At 52.9% G+C, this 14,838-nt stretch overlaps 1 protein-coding gene across 1 annotated transcript in view; it reads left to right on the top strand.

Moving 5' to 3' along the window:
• The window catches only part of LOC121274785 (helicase SRCAP-like), a 67,404-nt gene that overhangs the window by 10,710 nt on the left and 41,856 nt on the right, over positions 1 to 14,838 (top strand). Inside the window, exon 2 of the mRNA XM_041182136.1 lies at positions 1,477 to 1,550. Within this exon, the coding sequence (XP_041038070.1) occupies positions 1,477 to 1,550 (74 nt within the window). The remainder of the gene's footprint in view (positions 1 to 1,476; positions 1,551 to 14,838) is intronic.

Below are 14,838 nucleotides of genomic sequence, written 5' to 3'. Positions count from 1 at the left end.
TCTTTTCCTTGTGTTCTTATTCCAGAGCTTGGGTTGCAGGCAGCTGAAGGCAAGTGGAGGAGGGATTAAAGTGGTGGTGGGGGGGGGGAGAAACGTGTGAAAGAGACCAGAATCAGACGAGGCAATCACAACCAAGTTCTCCCTCCAAGGAGTGAGAGGCTTGTATTTCAGAGTGCCGTATTGCGCACTGCAGCCAGTTAGTGCAGAGTAAGATCCCACTACGTGACCAGCATGGGTAATCCCAAGTCGGGATGGTGAGCGGCTCGGAGGGGAACTTCCAGGTGGTGGTGTTCCCCATGTGTCTGCTGCCCTTGTCCTTCTAGATGGTAGAGGTCGTGGGTTTGGGCGGCGCTGTTGAAGGAGCCTTGACGAGTTGCTGCAGTGCATCTTGTAGGTGGTACACACACTGCTGCCACTGTGCATCGGTGGTGGAGGGAGTGAATGTTTGTGGATGGGGTGCCGATCAAGCGGGGCTGCTTTGTCCTGGATGGTATCGAGCTTCCTGACTGTTGTGGGAGCTGCACTCATCCAGGCAAGTGGGGAGTGTCCCATCACACTCCTGACTGGTGCCTTGTAGATGGTGGACAGGCTTTGGGGAGTCAGGAGGTGAGTTACTCTCCGCAGGATTCCCAGCCTCCGACCTGCTGTTGAAGCCACAGTATTTATATGGCTGGTCCAGTTCAGTTTCTGGTCAATGGTAACCCCCAGGATGTTGATAGTGGGGGATTCAGTGATGGTAATGCCATTGAACGCCAAGGGGTAATGGTTAGATTCTCTCTTGTTGGAGATGGTCATTGCCTGGCACTTGTGTGGGTGTGAATGTTACTCACCACTTGTCAGCCCAAACCTGGATATTGTCCAGGTCTTGCTGCATTTGGATTTGGGCTGCTTCAGTATCTGGGGAGTCGCGAATGGTGCTGAACATTGTACAATCATCAGAGGGTGTCCTGGGCCTAATGCTCATACCTCCGCCAAAACCACTGGACAAAGTTGATGTGGGTTATTTTCACGTGGCTGTTTGTGTGAGCTTGCTGTGCACAAATTATCTGCCCTATCTCGCGCAGTCGGTGCCATTTCAGAGAGCCCTTCACTGGCTGCAGGGGACTTGGCGCTCTGTGCGTCTCGTGTCAGCAGTTTATCGGCGGTGGGTCGACGTGGGGGTGACGGTGGGGGTGGCAGAAGAATTGTTGGCAAAGCGGCATAGGCACAGGAAGAGGCGGCTCGATGGGAACCCGGGGAATCTGTGCTGCAGGCACCTCGGAAGGTCAGCGGAATCAACCGGAGGCGGCAGTGCTCAGAGCTGAACGCAGTCGACTCCAGCCTGGGGCCTGGTTAGACCTGTCGATGGGACGCGCTACGCAGAGACGCGGATGTCTGTTTTTGGAGCGGTTTAACCGATACCAGTTTATTTTTTCTCCCCCCCCCCCCCCCCCCCCCCCCCACACCACCACCAAAACCCTGTGTTGGACGAGGCAGGACCAGTGTTGCATCTTAAACCAACACCGTGGAAGGAGACGTTGAAGACGACAGGGGTACTGCACAGCATCCAGGTAGGGAACAGGAGGAGCCAGTGAGCGACACAATGTGCTGGGGGGCGGGGGGCAGGGAAATCCGCTGATGGGAGTGTTTGACGGCGCCGTCCGGGGAGGGGGGTGGTGGGGGAGCGCGACTCTGTGCTGGGTTCTACTTCCCCTGTTGCTAAGATGGCCCGTTTCTCCCTCCGTAACCTCACCCAACCCCCAACCCCGTCTCAGCTGGTTGGCCGCCAAAACCCTCATCCGAATCTTCGTTCCCTCTGGACTCGACCACTCCCACACCCGACCCTCCGTAAACTTCAGCTCGTACAAAACTCTGCTGTCCGCCACCCCCCCTCCCACGTCCGAACTCGCACCGAGCCCCATTCACCCGTCACCCCATGTGATCACTGACCCCACACTGGCTCCCGGTCCGGCAACGTCTCCGTTTTCAAATTCTGACAAGGCCTCAGTGACTCCACCTCCCCAACACAAATGCCTTAATGTCCTGTGTTCCCCACAACCCATTGAGATGCCTACACTCCTTTCAGTCCTGGCCCTTTGTGTATCCCCAGTTTAACCACTTCAGCCCTTGGCTGTGCTTTGTGCTGCTAACCCCCATAAACGTTGGAATTCTCTCCCCGAACCTCTCCAGCTCTCCTCTTTTACAAACTTTGCACTTCTGCCCTGTTATCTCCTGTGGCTCAGCATCAAATCTTATTCGATAATTGGCTGAAATCATGTGGCAGCTCTCGCTGTGTTACAGGTGGCCTGTGTATACAAGTCTGTAGAGCTCCAGTGTAGAGGAAGCTTTACTCTGTATCTAACCCTGTGCTGTACCTGTCCTGGGAGTGTTTGATGGAGACGGTGTAGAGGGAGCTTTACTCTGTATCTAACCCCGTGCTGTACCTGTCCTGGGAGTGTTTGATGGGGACAGTGTAGAGGGAGATTTACTCTGTATCTCACCCCGTGCTGTACCTGTCCTGGGAGTGTTTGATGGGGACAGTGTAGGGGGAGCTTTACTCTCTGTCTAACCCCGTGCTGTACCTGTCCTGGGAGTGATTGATGGGGACGGTGGAGAGGAAGCTTTACTATATCGGCTACAAATAACATCCCAGAAGGAGGGAGGAACTCAGGAAAATTACAATTATCAGAGTAGTGGCACTGAGTAAATTGTTGGAGCTGTGGGCTGACAAGTGCCCGGGTCCTCGTGAACTTCATCCGAGGGTCTTAAGTGGCCAGTGAGAAAGTTGGTGGTTTGGTTTTAATTTTCCGAAACTCCCGAGATTCTGGGAAGGCCCCATTAGATTGGAAGATAGCAGATGTTAACTCCATTATTCAAAAAGGGAGGGAGACAAAAAGTGGGGAACGACAGGCCAGTTAGCTTAACATCTGTCGAAGGGAAAACGTTACGAGCTATTATTAAAGATGCTGTAGCAGGGCATGTGGATAAGATTAAGGTCATGAGGCAGAGTCAACATGGTTTTGTGAAAGGGGAATCCTGTTTAACCAACTTATTGGAGTTCTTTGAGGAAGTAACATTGCTGTGCATAAAGGGGAACCGGTGGATGTACTGCACTTAGATTTCCAGACGGCATTTGATAGGGTGTCACATCAAAGGTTATTATAGAAAATAAAAGCTCATGGTGCAGGTGGTAACATATTGGCATGGATGGAAGATTGCCTGGCTAACAGGAAGCAGAGAGTAGGTATAAATTGGTTAAAAAATAAAAGCAAAGAACTGCGTATGCTGGAAATCCAAAACAAAAACAGAAATACCTGGGAAAACTCAGCAGGTCTGGCAGCATCGGCGGAGAAGAGCACAATTGACGTTTCGAGTCCTCATGACCCTTCAACAGAACTAAGGAAAAATAGAAAAGAGATGAAATATAAGCTGGTTTAAGGTGGGGGGTGATGGGGGGTGGTGTTGGTTGTTTGGGACAAGAAGAGCTGGATAGAGGGCCAGTGATAGGTGGAGATAACCAAAAGATGTCACAGACAAAAGGACAAAGAGGTGTTGAAGGTGATATTATCTAAAGGAACGTGCTAATTAAGGGTAGAAAGCAGGATGAGCAAGGTACAGATAGCCCTGGTGGGGTGGGGGTGAAGGAATCGAAATAGGCTCAAAGGTAGAGACAAAACAATGGATGGAAATACATTTAAAAATAATGGAAATAGGTAGGAATAGAAAAATCTATATAAATTATTGGAAAAAAACAAAAAGGAGGGGGAATAAACGGAAAGGGGGTGGGGATGGAGGAGAGAATTCATGCTCTAAAATTGTTGAACTCAATATTCAGTCCGGAAGGCTGTAAAGTGCCTAGTCGGAAGATGAGGTGCTGTACCTCCAGTTTGCGTTGGGCTTCACTGGAACAATGCAGCAGGCCAAGGACGGCCATGTGGGCATGAGAGCAGGGTGGAGTGTTAAAATGGCAAGCGACAGGGAGGTTTGGGTCTTTCTTGCGGACAGACCGAAGGTGTTCCGCAAAGCGGTCACCCAGTTTACGTTTGGTCTCTCCAATGTAGAGGAAACCTCATTGGGAGCAGCGAATGCAGTAGACTAAGTTGAGGGAAGTACAAGTGAAATGCTGCTAACTTGAGAGGAGTGTTTGGGCCCTTGGATGGTGAGGAGAGGGGAAGTGAAGGGGCAGGTGTTGCACCTTCTGCGGTTGCATGGTGAGGTGCCGTGGGAGGGGTTTGAGGAATAGAGGGTGATGGAGGAGTGGACCAGGGTGTCACGGGGTTGGGGGATCGATCCCTACGGAATGCTGTTGGGTTGGGGGTGGGGGGGGGTGCGGGTGGTGAAGGGAAGATGTGTTTGGTGGTGGCATCATGCTGGAGTTGGCGAAAAAGGCGGAGGATAAATGGCCGAGGAGGTATAAATGGGTCTTTTTTTTTGGGTTGGCAAGATATAAGGAGTGGTGTGTCACAGGGATCAGTGCTGGGACCTCAACTGTTTATAATTTATATAAATGACTCGGATGGATGGGGTGGTCGCCAAATTTGATGGCACGGAGATAGGTCAGAAAGGAAGCTGCGAAGAGAACATGAGACGACAAAGTGACTTAGGTGAAGCGGGTGGGCGAAGATCCGGCAAATGTGGTATAATGTGGGCAAATGTCAAAACGTCCATTTTTGGCGGAAGAGTAAATTTCAAGGGTTAGAGGATGTAGAGGGATCTGGGTGTCCTAGTGCATGAATCACAAAAGGCCACAGCAAGCAATTGGGAAAGCCAATGGAATGTCATCATTTATTGGGGGGAATTGAACACGAAAGTAGGAAGGTTATGCTTCAGTTATTCAGAGCACACTGGTGAGACCACGTTTGGAGCACTGTGTACCGTATAAGGGAGGATGTAAATGCGTTGGAAGCAGTTCAGAGAAGGTTTACCAGACTAATACCTGGAATGGGCGGGTTGTCTTGTGAGGAAAGGGTGGACAGGCTAGGCTTGTATCCGCTGGAGTTTAGAAGAGTAATTGAAACATTTAAGATCCTTGAGGGGTCTTGGACAGGGTGGAGAGGACCTTTCCTCTTTAGGGAGAATCTAGAACTAGGGAGTCACTGTTTAAAAATAAGGGGTCGTCCATTTAAAACAGAGATGAGGCGAAATTTTTTTCTCTGACGGCAGAGAGTCTTTGGGACTCTTCCTGAAAGGGTGGTGGAAGCAGAGCCTGTGAATGTTTTTACAGCCGAGGGGGATAGATTCTTGGTAAGCAAGGGGGTGGAAGGTTGTGGGGGGTGGGGGGGGGGAGGTGCGGGTAGGCGAGATGCAGATTTGAGGTTACTGTCAGATCAGCTGTGATCTTAAGTACCAGGGCAGGCTCGAGGGGCTGAGTGGCCTACTCGTGCTCCTTGTTCGTGTGTACGATATATCTAACCTTGTGCTGTACATGTCCTGGGAGCGTTTTGAGTTCTGGACTGCTGCCCATGTTAGCTCCGACAGATGCAGATATTCAGAATGTGGTCCGTTGCACTGGAAGGAAACAAGCTAGTGCGTAACCATAGATTTGCTTAAAGCAAGGAAACCTTGCCTTTGTATAGTGCCTGACTTCGGCCAGCCGAAAGCGCTCCAAAACCGGTCGAGCGCTTTGTCAAAGAAAATGTAGCCCCTGTTGTGATGCAGGAAGTGTGGCAAATGGTTTGTGCACAGCAAGCTCCCACAAACAACTATCAGATCATGTCCAGCTCGTCTGCTTTAGTGAAGCTGGTTATGGAATCAATGTTGCCGCTGCCCGGACTGAAATCTGTAACCTCGCTCCAACTCAACAGCCCTCCCAAGATCTCTGCGCTCCTCCAATTCTCACCACCTTGTCCATGCCCGGTTTCCATTCAATGCACCACCATTGAAGGCTACCACCAGTTGCCAAGAAGGAGCTTTACTCTGTATCTAACCCTGTGCTGTACCTGTCCTGGGAGTGTTTGATGGGGACAGTGTAGAGGGAGCTTTACTCTGTATCTAACCCCGTGCTGTACCTGTCCTTGGAGTATTTGATGGGGGCGGTGTAGAGGGAGCTTTAATCTGTATCTGACCCCGTGCTGTACCTGTCCTGGGAGTGTTTGATGGGGACGGTGTAGAGGGAGCTTTACTCTGTATCTAACCCCGTGCTGTACCTGTCCTGGGAGTGTTTTGATGGGGACAGTGTAGAGGGAGATTTACTCTGTATCTAACCCTGTGCTGTACCTGTCCTGGGAGTGTTTGATGGGGACAGTGTAGAGGGAGCTTTACTCTGTATCTAACCCCGTGCTGTACCTGTCCTGGGAGTGTTTGATGGGGACAGTGTAGAGGGAGCTTTACTCTATCTAACCCCATGCTGTACCTGTCCTGGGAGTGTTTGATGGGGACAGTGTAGAGGGAGCTTTACTCTGTATCTAACCAACGCGCCCGTCCCCTTTTCTCCCTGCAGGTGGGGTGTTCTTCAGCGGCGTCGAGCAGAGGCTGGGTCAGCAGGGGACCCAGTACCTGGACAGCTCGTCCCCGAGACCGGCTGTCCAGAATGTGGTCAGCACCCAGTATGCCCTGCAGCAGGTCCCCGGCACTTTGGCCACGCTGGAGCTCACGGACAGTGTCGGCATCAGCGACAGAGGAGGCGGGTGTAAGATGCAGACCAACTCTCCTCTACACTACAACGCACACCATAAACAGGTATTACCATGTACTTGCAGCACAGAATTAGGCTAATTGGCCCGAAAACTGCATGCTGAGCCTCCCCCCCCAACTTTCCCCTTTCCCCATGAACACATCCTTCTATTCTTTCTCCCTCACGTTTGGCCAGCTTGCCCTTAAATGCATCTGTACTATTCATATTGCTGACGAAAGATGTTGAAGATTTTCATCGTGCACCCACCAGGACAACCACAAGAATGCCAAATTTCAACAAATCGGTATCAAGTGTTGATCGTTTGTAATTTGGCATTGTTGCATTTCTCATGTGCCAGATGAAATTTGGCATTCTTGTGCTTGTCTTAGTGAGTGCAGTGTAAAATTTGACTTTCTTGTGTTTGTCCTGATGAGTGCAGTATGAAATTTGGCGTTCTTGTGCTTGGCTTAGTGAGTGCAGTGTGAAATTTGACTTTTTTGTGTGTGTCCTGATGAGTGCAGTATGAAATTTGGTGTTCTTGTGTTTGTCCTGATGGGTGTGAAATGAAATTTGGTGTTCGTGTGTTTGTCTTAGTGAGTGCAGTATGAAATTTGGTGTTCTTGTGCTTGTCTAAGTGATTGCAGTATGAAATTTGGTGTTCTTGTGTGTGTGTCCTGATGAGTGCAGTATGAAATTTGGTGTTCTTGTGTTTGTCCTGAGGAGAGCAGTATGAAATTTGGCGTTCTTGTGTTTGTCCTGATGGGTGTGAAATGAAATTTGGAGTTCTTGTGTTTGTCCTGAAGGGTGCAATGTGAAATTTGGCGTTCTTGTGTTTGTCCTGATGGGTGTGAGATGAAATTTGGTGTTCTTATGTTTGTCCTGATGGGTGTGAAATGAAATTTGGAGTTCTTATGTTTGTCCTGAAGGGTGTGAGATGAAATTTAGCGTTCTTGTGCTTGTCCTGAAGGGTGCAATGTGAAATTTGGCGTTCTTGTGTTTGTCCTGATGGCTGTGAGATGGTGTTCTTGTGTCTGTCCTCGTGAGTGCAGTATTAAAATTTGGCTTTCTTGCGTTTTTCATGTCGGGTGCAGTGTGAAATTTGGTGGTGTTGCTTTTGCCCTGATGGGTGTGAGATGAAATTTGGGGTTCTTGCTTTTGCTCTGATGGGTGCAGTGTGAAATTTGATGTTCTTGTGTTTGTCCTGATGAGTGCAGTGTGAAATTTGGCGTTCTTGTGTTTGTCCTGATGAGTGCAGTGTGAAATTTGGCGTTCTTGTGTTTGTCCTGATGAGTGCAGTGTGAAATTTGGCGTTCTTGTGTTTGTCCTGATGAGTGCAGTGTGAAATTTGGCGTTCTTGTGTTTGCCCTGATGAGTGCAGTGTGAAATTTAGCGTTCTTGTGTTTGTCCTGATGAGTGCAGTGTGAAATTTGGCGTTCTTGTGTTTGTCCTGATGAGTGCAGTGTGAAATTTGGCGTTCTTGTGTTTGTCCTGATGAGTGCAGTGTGAAATTTGGCGTTCTTGTGTTTGTTCTGATGAGTGCAGTGTGAAATTTGGCGTTCTTGTGTTTGTCCTGATGAGTGCAATATGAAATTTGATGTTCTTGTGTTTGTCCTGATGAGTGTGAAATGAAATTTGGAGTTCTTGTGTTTGCCCTGATGGGTGTGAAATGAAATTTGGAGTTCTTGTGTTTGCCCTGATGGGTGTGAGTTGAAATTTGGGGTTCTTGCTTTTGCCCTGATAGGTGTGAAATGAAATCTGGGGTTCTTGCTTTTGCCCTGATGGGTGCAGTGTGAAATTTGGTGTTCTTGTGTCTGTTCTCGTGAGTGCAGTATTAAAATTTGGCTTTCTTGCGTTTCTCATGGCGGGTGCGGTGCGAAATTTGGGGTTCTTGCGTTTGCCCTGATGGGTGTGAGATGGGAAGCTTCGGTAACGTGTTTCTCCTGAGCGATTATCCAAGTTCTGGACTAAAGTGACCCTCCACTCTCTCGAAACCGCCTGGCTGCTTGCCTGATGCCCAGCGCTGCAATGCACAGACATTGGGTTAGATACGGGGAAGGCTCAGGACATCCCCTTCAGGCCCCCTCCTGCTCCCCGCTCCTCAGCTACTGGCTCCGAGCCCGGGGTGAAATGCAAGTCTCGGTGTTGGATGTCGTTTAAAAAGCCACCTGGTTCACGAGTGCCCCTTTTTAGGGAAGGAAATCTGTTGTCCTTACCCGGCCTGGCCTACTCGTGACCCGCAGCCATGTGGTCAACTCTGCGAAGTGGCCCGGGGTCACTCAGTTCACGGGGGCGGTTAGGGACGGGCAACGAGCCTTGCCTGCTACGGCCCACGCCCCGTGACCTGGTCAGGAGGGGCCGGGGGTCCTCGATTTGAAGACGCCCGGGCTGTTGTTCAGATCCCTGGGGGGCTCCACCTGCTGTCGGTTATCTACCTCCGATCGCCTCGAGCAGCACCTTGTCCCCGACGTGGGGCCTTTAACATAGTGAAGCCCCCCCCTGCCCCTCGCACCCTCCCAAGGCTCCGTGACAGGGGCGAGAGAGAGAGGGAGTGGAAAGCAGCACAGTCCAGGTATTCCAGTGCGTAAAGTTAGAGCTCCACTCTCGCTCACCCTCCCCACACACACACACACACACACACACACACACACACACACACACACACACACACACACACACACACACACACACACACACACACACACACACACAACACAGACTCCACTTAGCGAGGGTCGGGAAGGCCAGCGCGATGGGCTAGTGCCTTGTCCAGCCCTGACCTACCTCCCTTCCTGAATCCCTCCACTTCGGGCCTCCTGCACATATCTTCCCTCACACCCCCTCCCAAAGCCCAATTCCTGTACCCTGCCGCTGTACCTTCTTAAGCTGCCTTGTTCCAAAGCTTTGAGATTCCTTCCCTAAATCCTCTCCTGTCTCCTGGCTCTCTTCTCTCCAACTCCCCAGCCCCCCACCTTTCTCGCTCTCTCTTTGTCCCCCCCTTTCTCACTCTCTCTTCTCTGTCCCCCCCCCTTTCTCGCTCTCTCTTCTCTGTCCCCCCCTTTCTCGCTCTCTCTTCTCTGTCCCCCCCCTTTCTCGCTCTCTCTTCTCTGTCCCCCCCCTTTCTCGCTCTCTCTTCTCTGTCCCCCCCTTTCTCGCTCTCTCTTCTCTGTCCCCACCTTTCTCGCTCTCTCTTCTCTGTCCCCCCCTTTCTCGCTCTCTCTTCTCTGTCCCCCCCTTTCTCGCTCTCTCTTCTGTCCCCCCCTTTCTCGCTCTCTCTTCTCTGGCCCCCCCTTTCTCGCTCTCTCTTCTCTGTCCCCCCCCTTTCTCGCTCTCTCTTCTGTCCCCCCCCTTTCTCGCTCTCTCTTCTGTCCCCCCCCCTTTCTCGCTCTCTCTTCTGTCCCCCCCCTTTCTCGCTCTCTCTTCTGTCCCCCCCCCTTTCTCGCTCTCTCTTCTGTCCCCCCCCTTTCTCGCTCTCTCTTCTGTCCCCCCCCTTTCTCGCTCTCTCTTCTGTCCCCCCCCTTTCTCGCTCTCTCTTCTGTCCCCCCCCTTTCTCGCTCTCTCTTCTGTCCCCCCCCTTTCTCGCTCTCTCTTCTGTCCCCCCCCTTTCTCGCTCTCTCTTCTGTCCCCCCCCTTTCTCGCTCTCTCTTCTGTCCCCCCCCTTTCTCGCTCTCTCTTCTGTCCCCCCCCTTTCTCGCTCTCTCTTCTGTCCCCCCCCTTTCTCGCTCTCTCTTCTGTCCCCCCCCTTTCTCGCTCTCTCTTCTGTCCCCCCCCTTTCTCGCTCTCTCTTCTGTCCCCCCCCTTTCTCGTTCTCTCTTCTGTCCCCCCTTTCTCGTTCTCTCTTCTGTCCCCCCTTTCTCGTTCTCTCTTCTGTCCCCCCTTTCTCGTTCTCTCTTCTGTCCCCCCTTTCTCGTTCTCTCTTCTGTCCCCCCTTTCTCGTTCTCTCTTCTGTCCCCCCTTTCTCGTTCTCTCTTCTGTCCCCCCTTTCTCGTTCTCTCTTCTGTCCCCCCCTTTCTCGTTCTCTCTTCTGTCCCCCCTTTCTCGTTCTCTCTTCTGTCCCCCCCTTTCTCGTTCTCTCTTCTGTCCCCCCTTTCTCGTTCTCCTCTTCTGTCCCCCCTTTCTCGTTCTCTCTTCTGTCCCCCCTTTCTCGTTCTCTCTTCTGTCCCCCCTTTCTCGTTCTCTCTTCTGTCCCCCCTTTCTCGTTCTCTCTTCTGTCCCCCCTTTCTCGTTCTCTCTTCTGTCCCCCCTTTCTCGTTCTCTCTTCTGTCCCCCCTTTCTCGTTCTCTCTTCTGTCCCCCCTTTCTCGTTCTCTCTTCTGTCCCCCCTTTCTCGTTCTCTCTTCTGTCCCCCCTTTCTCGTTCTCTCTTCTGTCCCCCCTTTCTCGTTCTCTCTTCTGTCCCCCCTTTCTCGTTCTCTCTTCTGTCCCCCCTTTCTCGTTCTCTCTTCTGTCCCCCCTTTCTCGTTCTCTCTTCTGTCCCCCCCTTTCCTCGTTCTCTCTTCTGTCCCCCCCTTTCTCGTTCTCTCTTCTGTCCCCCCTTTCTCGTTCTCTCTTCTCTGTCCCCCCTTTCTCGCTCTCTCTTCTCGGTCGCCCCCTTTCTCTGCTCTCTCTTCTCTGTCCCCCCTTTCTCGCTCTCTCTTCTCTGTCCCCCTTTCCTCCGCTCTCTCTTCTCTGTCCCCCCTTTCTCGCTCTCTCTTCTCTGTCCCCCCTTTCTCGCTCTCTCTTCTCTGTCCCCCCTTTCCTCGCTCTCTCTTCTCTGTCCCCCCTTTTCCTCGCTCTCTCTTCTCTGTCCCCCCTTTCTCGCTCTCTCTTCTCTGTCCCCCCTTTCTCGCTCTCTCCTTTCTCTTGTCCCCCCTTTCTCGCTCTCTCTGTCTCTGTCCCCCCTTTCTCGCTCTCTCTTCTCTGTCCCCCCTTTTCTCGCTCTCTCTTCTCTGTCCCCCCTTTCTCGCTCTCTCTTCTCTGTCCCCCCTTTCTCGCTCTCTCTTCTCTGTCCCCCCTTTCTCGCTCTCTCTTCTCTGTCCCCCCTTTCTCGCTCTCTCTTCTCTGTCCCCCCTTTCTCGCTCTCTCTTCTCTGTCCCCCCTTTCTCGCTCTCTCTTCTCTGTCCCCCCTTTCTCGCTCTCTCTTCTCTGTCCCCCCTTTCTCGCTCTCTCTTCTCTGTCCCCCCTTTCTCGCTCTCTCTTCTCTGTCCCCCCTTTCTCGCTCTCTCTTCTCTGTCCCCCCTTTCTCGCTCTCTCTTCTCTGTCCCCCCTTTCTCGCTCTCTCTTCTCTGTCCCCCCCTTTCTCGCTCTCTCTTCTCTGTCCCCCCTTTCTCGCTCTCTCTTCTCTGTCCCCCCTTTCTCGCTCTCTCTTCTCTGTCCCCCCTTTCTCGCTCTCTCTTCTCTGTCCCCCCTTTCTCGCTCTCTCTTCTCTGTCCCCCCTTTCTCGCTCTCTCTTCTCTGTCCCCCCTTTCTCGCTCTCTCTTCTCTGTCCCCCCTTTCTCGCTCTCTCTTCTCTGTCCCCCCTTTCTCGCTCTCTCTTCTCTGTCCCCCCTTTCTCGCTCTCTCTTCTCTGTCCCCCCTTTCTCGCTCTCTCTTCTCTGTCCCCCCTTTCTCGCTCTCTCTTCTCTGTCCCCCCTTTCTCGCTCTCTCTTCTCTGTCCCCCCTTTCTCGCTCTCTCTTCTCTGTCCCCCCTTTCTCGCTCTCTCTTCTCTGTCCCCCCTTTCTCGCTCTCTCTTCTCTGTCCCCCCTTTCTCGCTCTCTCTTCTCTGTCCCCCCTTTCTCGCTCTCTCTTCTCTGTCCCCCCTTTCTCGCTCTCTCTTCTCTGTCCCCCCTTTCTCGCTCTCTCTTCTCTGTCCCCCCTTTCTCGCTCTCTCTTCTCTGTCCCCCCTTTCTCTCGCTCTCTCTTCTCTGTCCCCCCTTTCTCGCTCTCTCTTCTCTGTCCCCCCTTTCTCGCTCTCTCTTCTCTGTCCCCCCTTTCTCGCTCTCTCTTCTCTGTCCCCCCTTTCTCGCTCTCTCTTCTCTGTCCCCCCTTTCTCGCTCTCTCTTCTCTGTCCCCCCTTTCTCGCTCTCTCTTCTCTGTCCCCCCTTTCTCGCTCTCTCTTCTCTGTCCCCCCTTTCTCGCTCTCTCTTCTCTGTCCCCCCTTTCTCGCTCTCTCTTCTCTGTCCCCCCTTTCTCGCTCTCTCTTCTCTGTCCCCCCTTTCTCGCTCTCTCTTCTCTGTCCCCCCTTTCTCGCTCTCTCTTCTCTGTCCCCCCTTTCTCGCTCTCTCTTCTCTGTCCCCCCTTTCTCGCTCTCTCTTCTCTGTCCCCCCTTTCTCTCGCTCTCTCTTCTCTGTCCCCCCTTTCTCGCTCTCTCTTCTCTGTCCCCCCTTTCTCGCTCTCTCTTCTCTGTCCCCCCTTTCTCGCTCTCTCTTCTCTGTCCCCCCTTTCTCGCTCTCTCTTCTCTGTCCCCCCTTTCTCGCTCTCTCTTCTCTGTCCCCCCTTTCTCGCTCTCTCTTCTCTGTCCCCCCTTTCTCGCTCTCTCTTCTCTGTCCCCCCTTTCTCGCTCTCTCTTCTCTGTCCCCCCTTTCTCGCTCTCTCTTCTCTGTCCCCCCTTTCTCGCTCTCTCTTCTCTGTCCCCCCTTTCTCGCTCTCTCTTCTCTGTCCCCCCTTTCTCGCTCTCTCTTCTCTGTCCCCCCTTTCTCGCTCTCTCTTCTCTGTCCCCCCCTTTCTCGCTCTCTCTTCTCTGTCCCCCCTTTCTCGCTCTCTCTTCTCTGTCCCCCCTTTCTCGCTCTCTCTTCTCTGTCCCCCCTTTCTCGCTCTCTCTTCTCTGTCCCCCCTTTCTCGCTCTCTCTTCTCTGTCCCCCCTTTCTCGCTCTCTCTTCTCTGTCCCCCCCTTTCTCGCTCTCTCTTCTCTGTCCCCCCTTTCTCGCTCTCTCTTCTCTGTCCCCCCTTTCTCGCTCTCTCTTCTCTGTCCCCCCTTTCTCGCTCTCTCTTCTCTGTCCCCCCTTTCTCGCTCTCTCTTCTCTGTCCCCCCTTTCTCGCTCTCTCTTCTCTGTCCCCCCTTTCTCGCTCTCTCTTCTCTGTCCCCCCTTTCTCGCTCTCTCTTCTCTGTCCCCCCTTTCTCGCTCTCTCTTCTCTGTCCCCCCTTTCTCGCTCTCTCTTCTCTGTCCCCCCTTTCTCGCTCTCTCTTCTCTGTCCCCCCTTTCTCGCTCTCTCTTCTCTGTCCCCCCTTTCTCGCTCTCTCTTCTCTGTCCCCCCTTTCTCGCTCTCTCTTCTCTGTCCCCCCTTTCTCGCTCTCTCTTCTCTGTCCCCCCCTTTCTCGCTCTCTCTTCTCTGTCCCCCCTTTCTCGCTCTCTCTTCTCTGTCCCCCCTTTCTCGCTCTCTCTTCTCTGTCCCCCCTTTCTCGCTCTCTCTTCTCTGTCCCCCCTTTCTCGCTCTCTTCTCTGTCCCCCCTTTCTCGCTCTCTTCTCTGTCCCCCCTTTCTCGCTCTCTTCTCTGTCCCCCCTTTCTCGCTCTCTCTTCTCTGTCCCCCTTTCTCGCTCTCTCTTCTCTGTCCCCCCTTTCTCGCGCTCTCTCTTCTCTGTCCCCCCTTTCTCGCTCTCTCTTCTCTGTCCCCCCTTTCTCGCTCTCTCTTCTCTGTCCCCCCTTTCTCGCTCTCTCTTCTCTGTCCCCCCTTTCTCTCGCTCTCTCTTCTCTGTCCCCCCTTTCTCGCTCTCTCTTCTCTGTCCCCCCTTTCTCGCTCTCTCTTCTCTGTCCCCCCTTTTCTCGCTCTCTCTTCTCTGTCCCCCCCATTTCTCGCTCTCTCTTCTCTGTCCCCCCCATTTCTCGCTCTCTCTTCTCTGTCCCCCCCATTTCTCGCTCTCTCTTCTCTGTCCCCCCCATTTCTCGCTCTCTCTTCTCTGTCCCCCCCATTTCTCGCTCTCTCTTCTCTGTCCCCCCCTTTCTCGCTCTCTCTTCTCTGTCCCCCCCTTTCTCGCTCTCTCTTCTCTGTCCCCCCTTTCTCGCTCTCTCTTCTCTGTCCCCCCCATTTCTCGCTCTCTCTTCTCTGTCCCCCCCATTTCTCGCTCTCTCTTCTCTGTCCCCCCCATTTCTCGCTCTCTCTTCTCTGTCCCCCCATTTCTCGCTCTCTCTTCTCTGTCCCCCCCATTTCTCGCTCTCTCTTCTCTGTCCCCCCCATTTCTCGCTCTCTCTTCTCTGTCCCCCCCATTTCTCGCTCTCTCTTCTCTGTCCCCCCCATTTCTCGCTCTCTCTTCTCTGTCCCCCCCATTTCTCGCTCTCTCTTCTCTGTCCCCCCCA

The sequence above is a fragment of the Carcharodon carcharias genome (genome assembly GCF_017639515.1).
Source record: "Carcharodon carcharias isolate sCarCar2 chromosome 38 unlocalized genomic scaffold, sCarCar2.pri SUPER_38_unloc_2, whole genome shotgun sequence".
Lineage (NCBI taxonomy): Eukaryota > Metazoa > Chordata > Chondrichthyes > Lamniformes > Lamnidae > Carcharodon > Carcharodon carcharias.
Note: the sequence above shows the minus strand (reverse complement) of the source record. Positions and strands in the feature narration are given on the sequence as shown.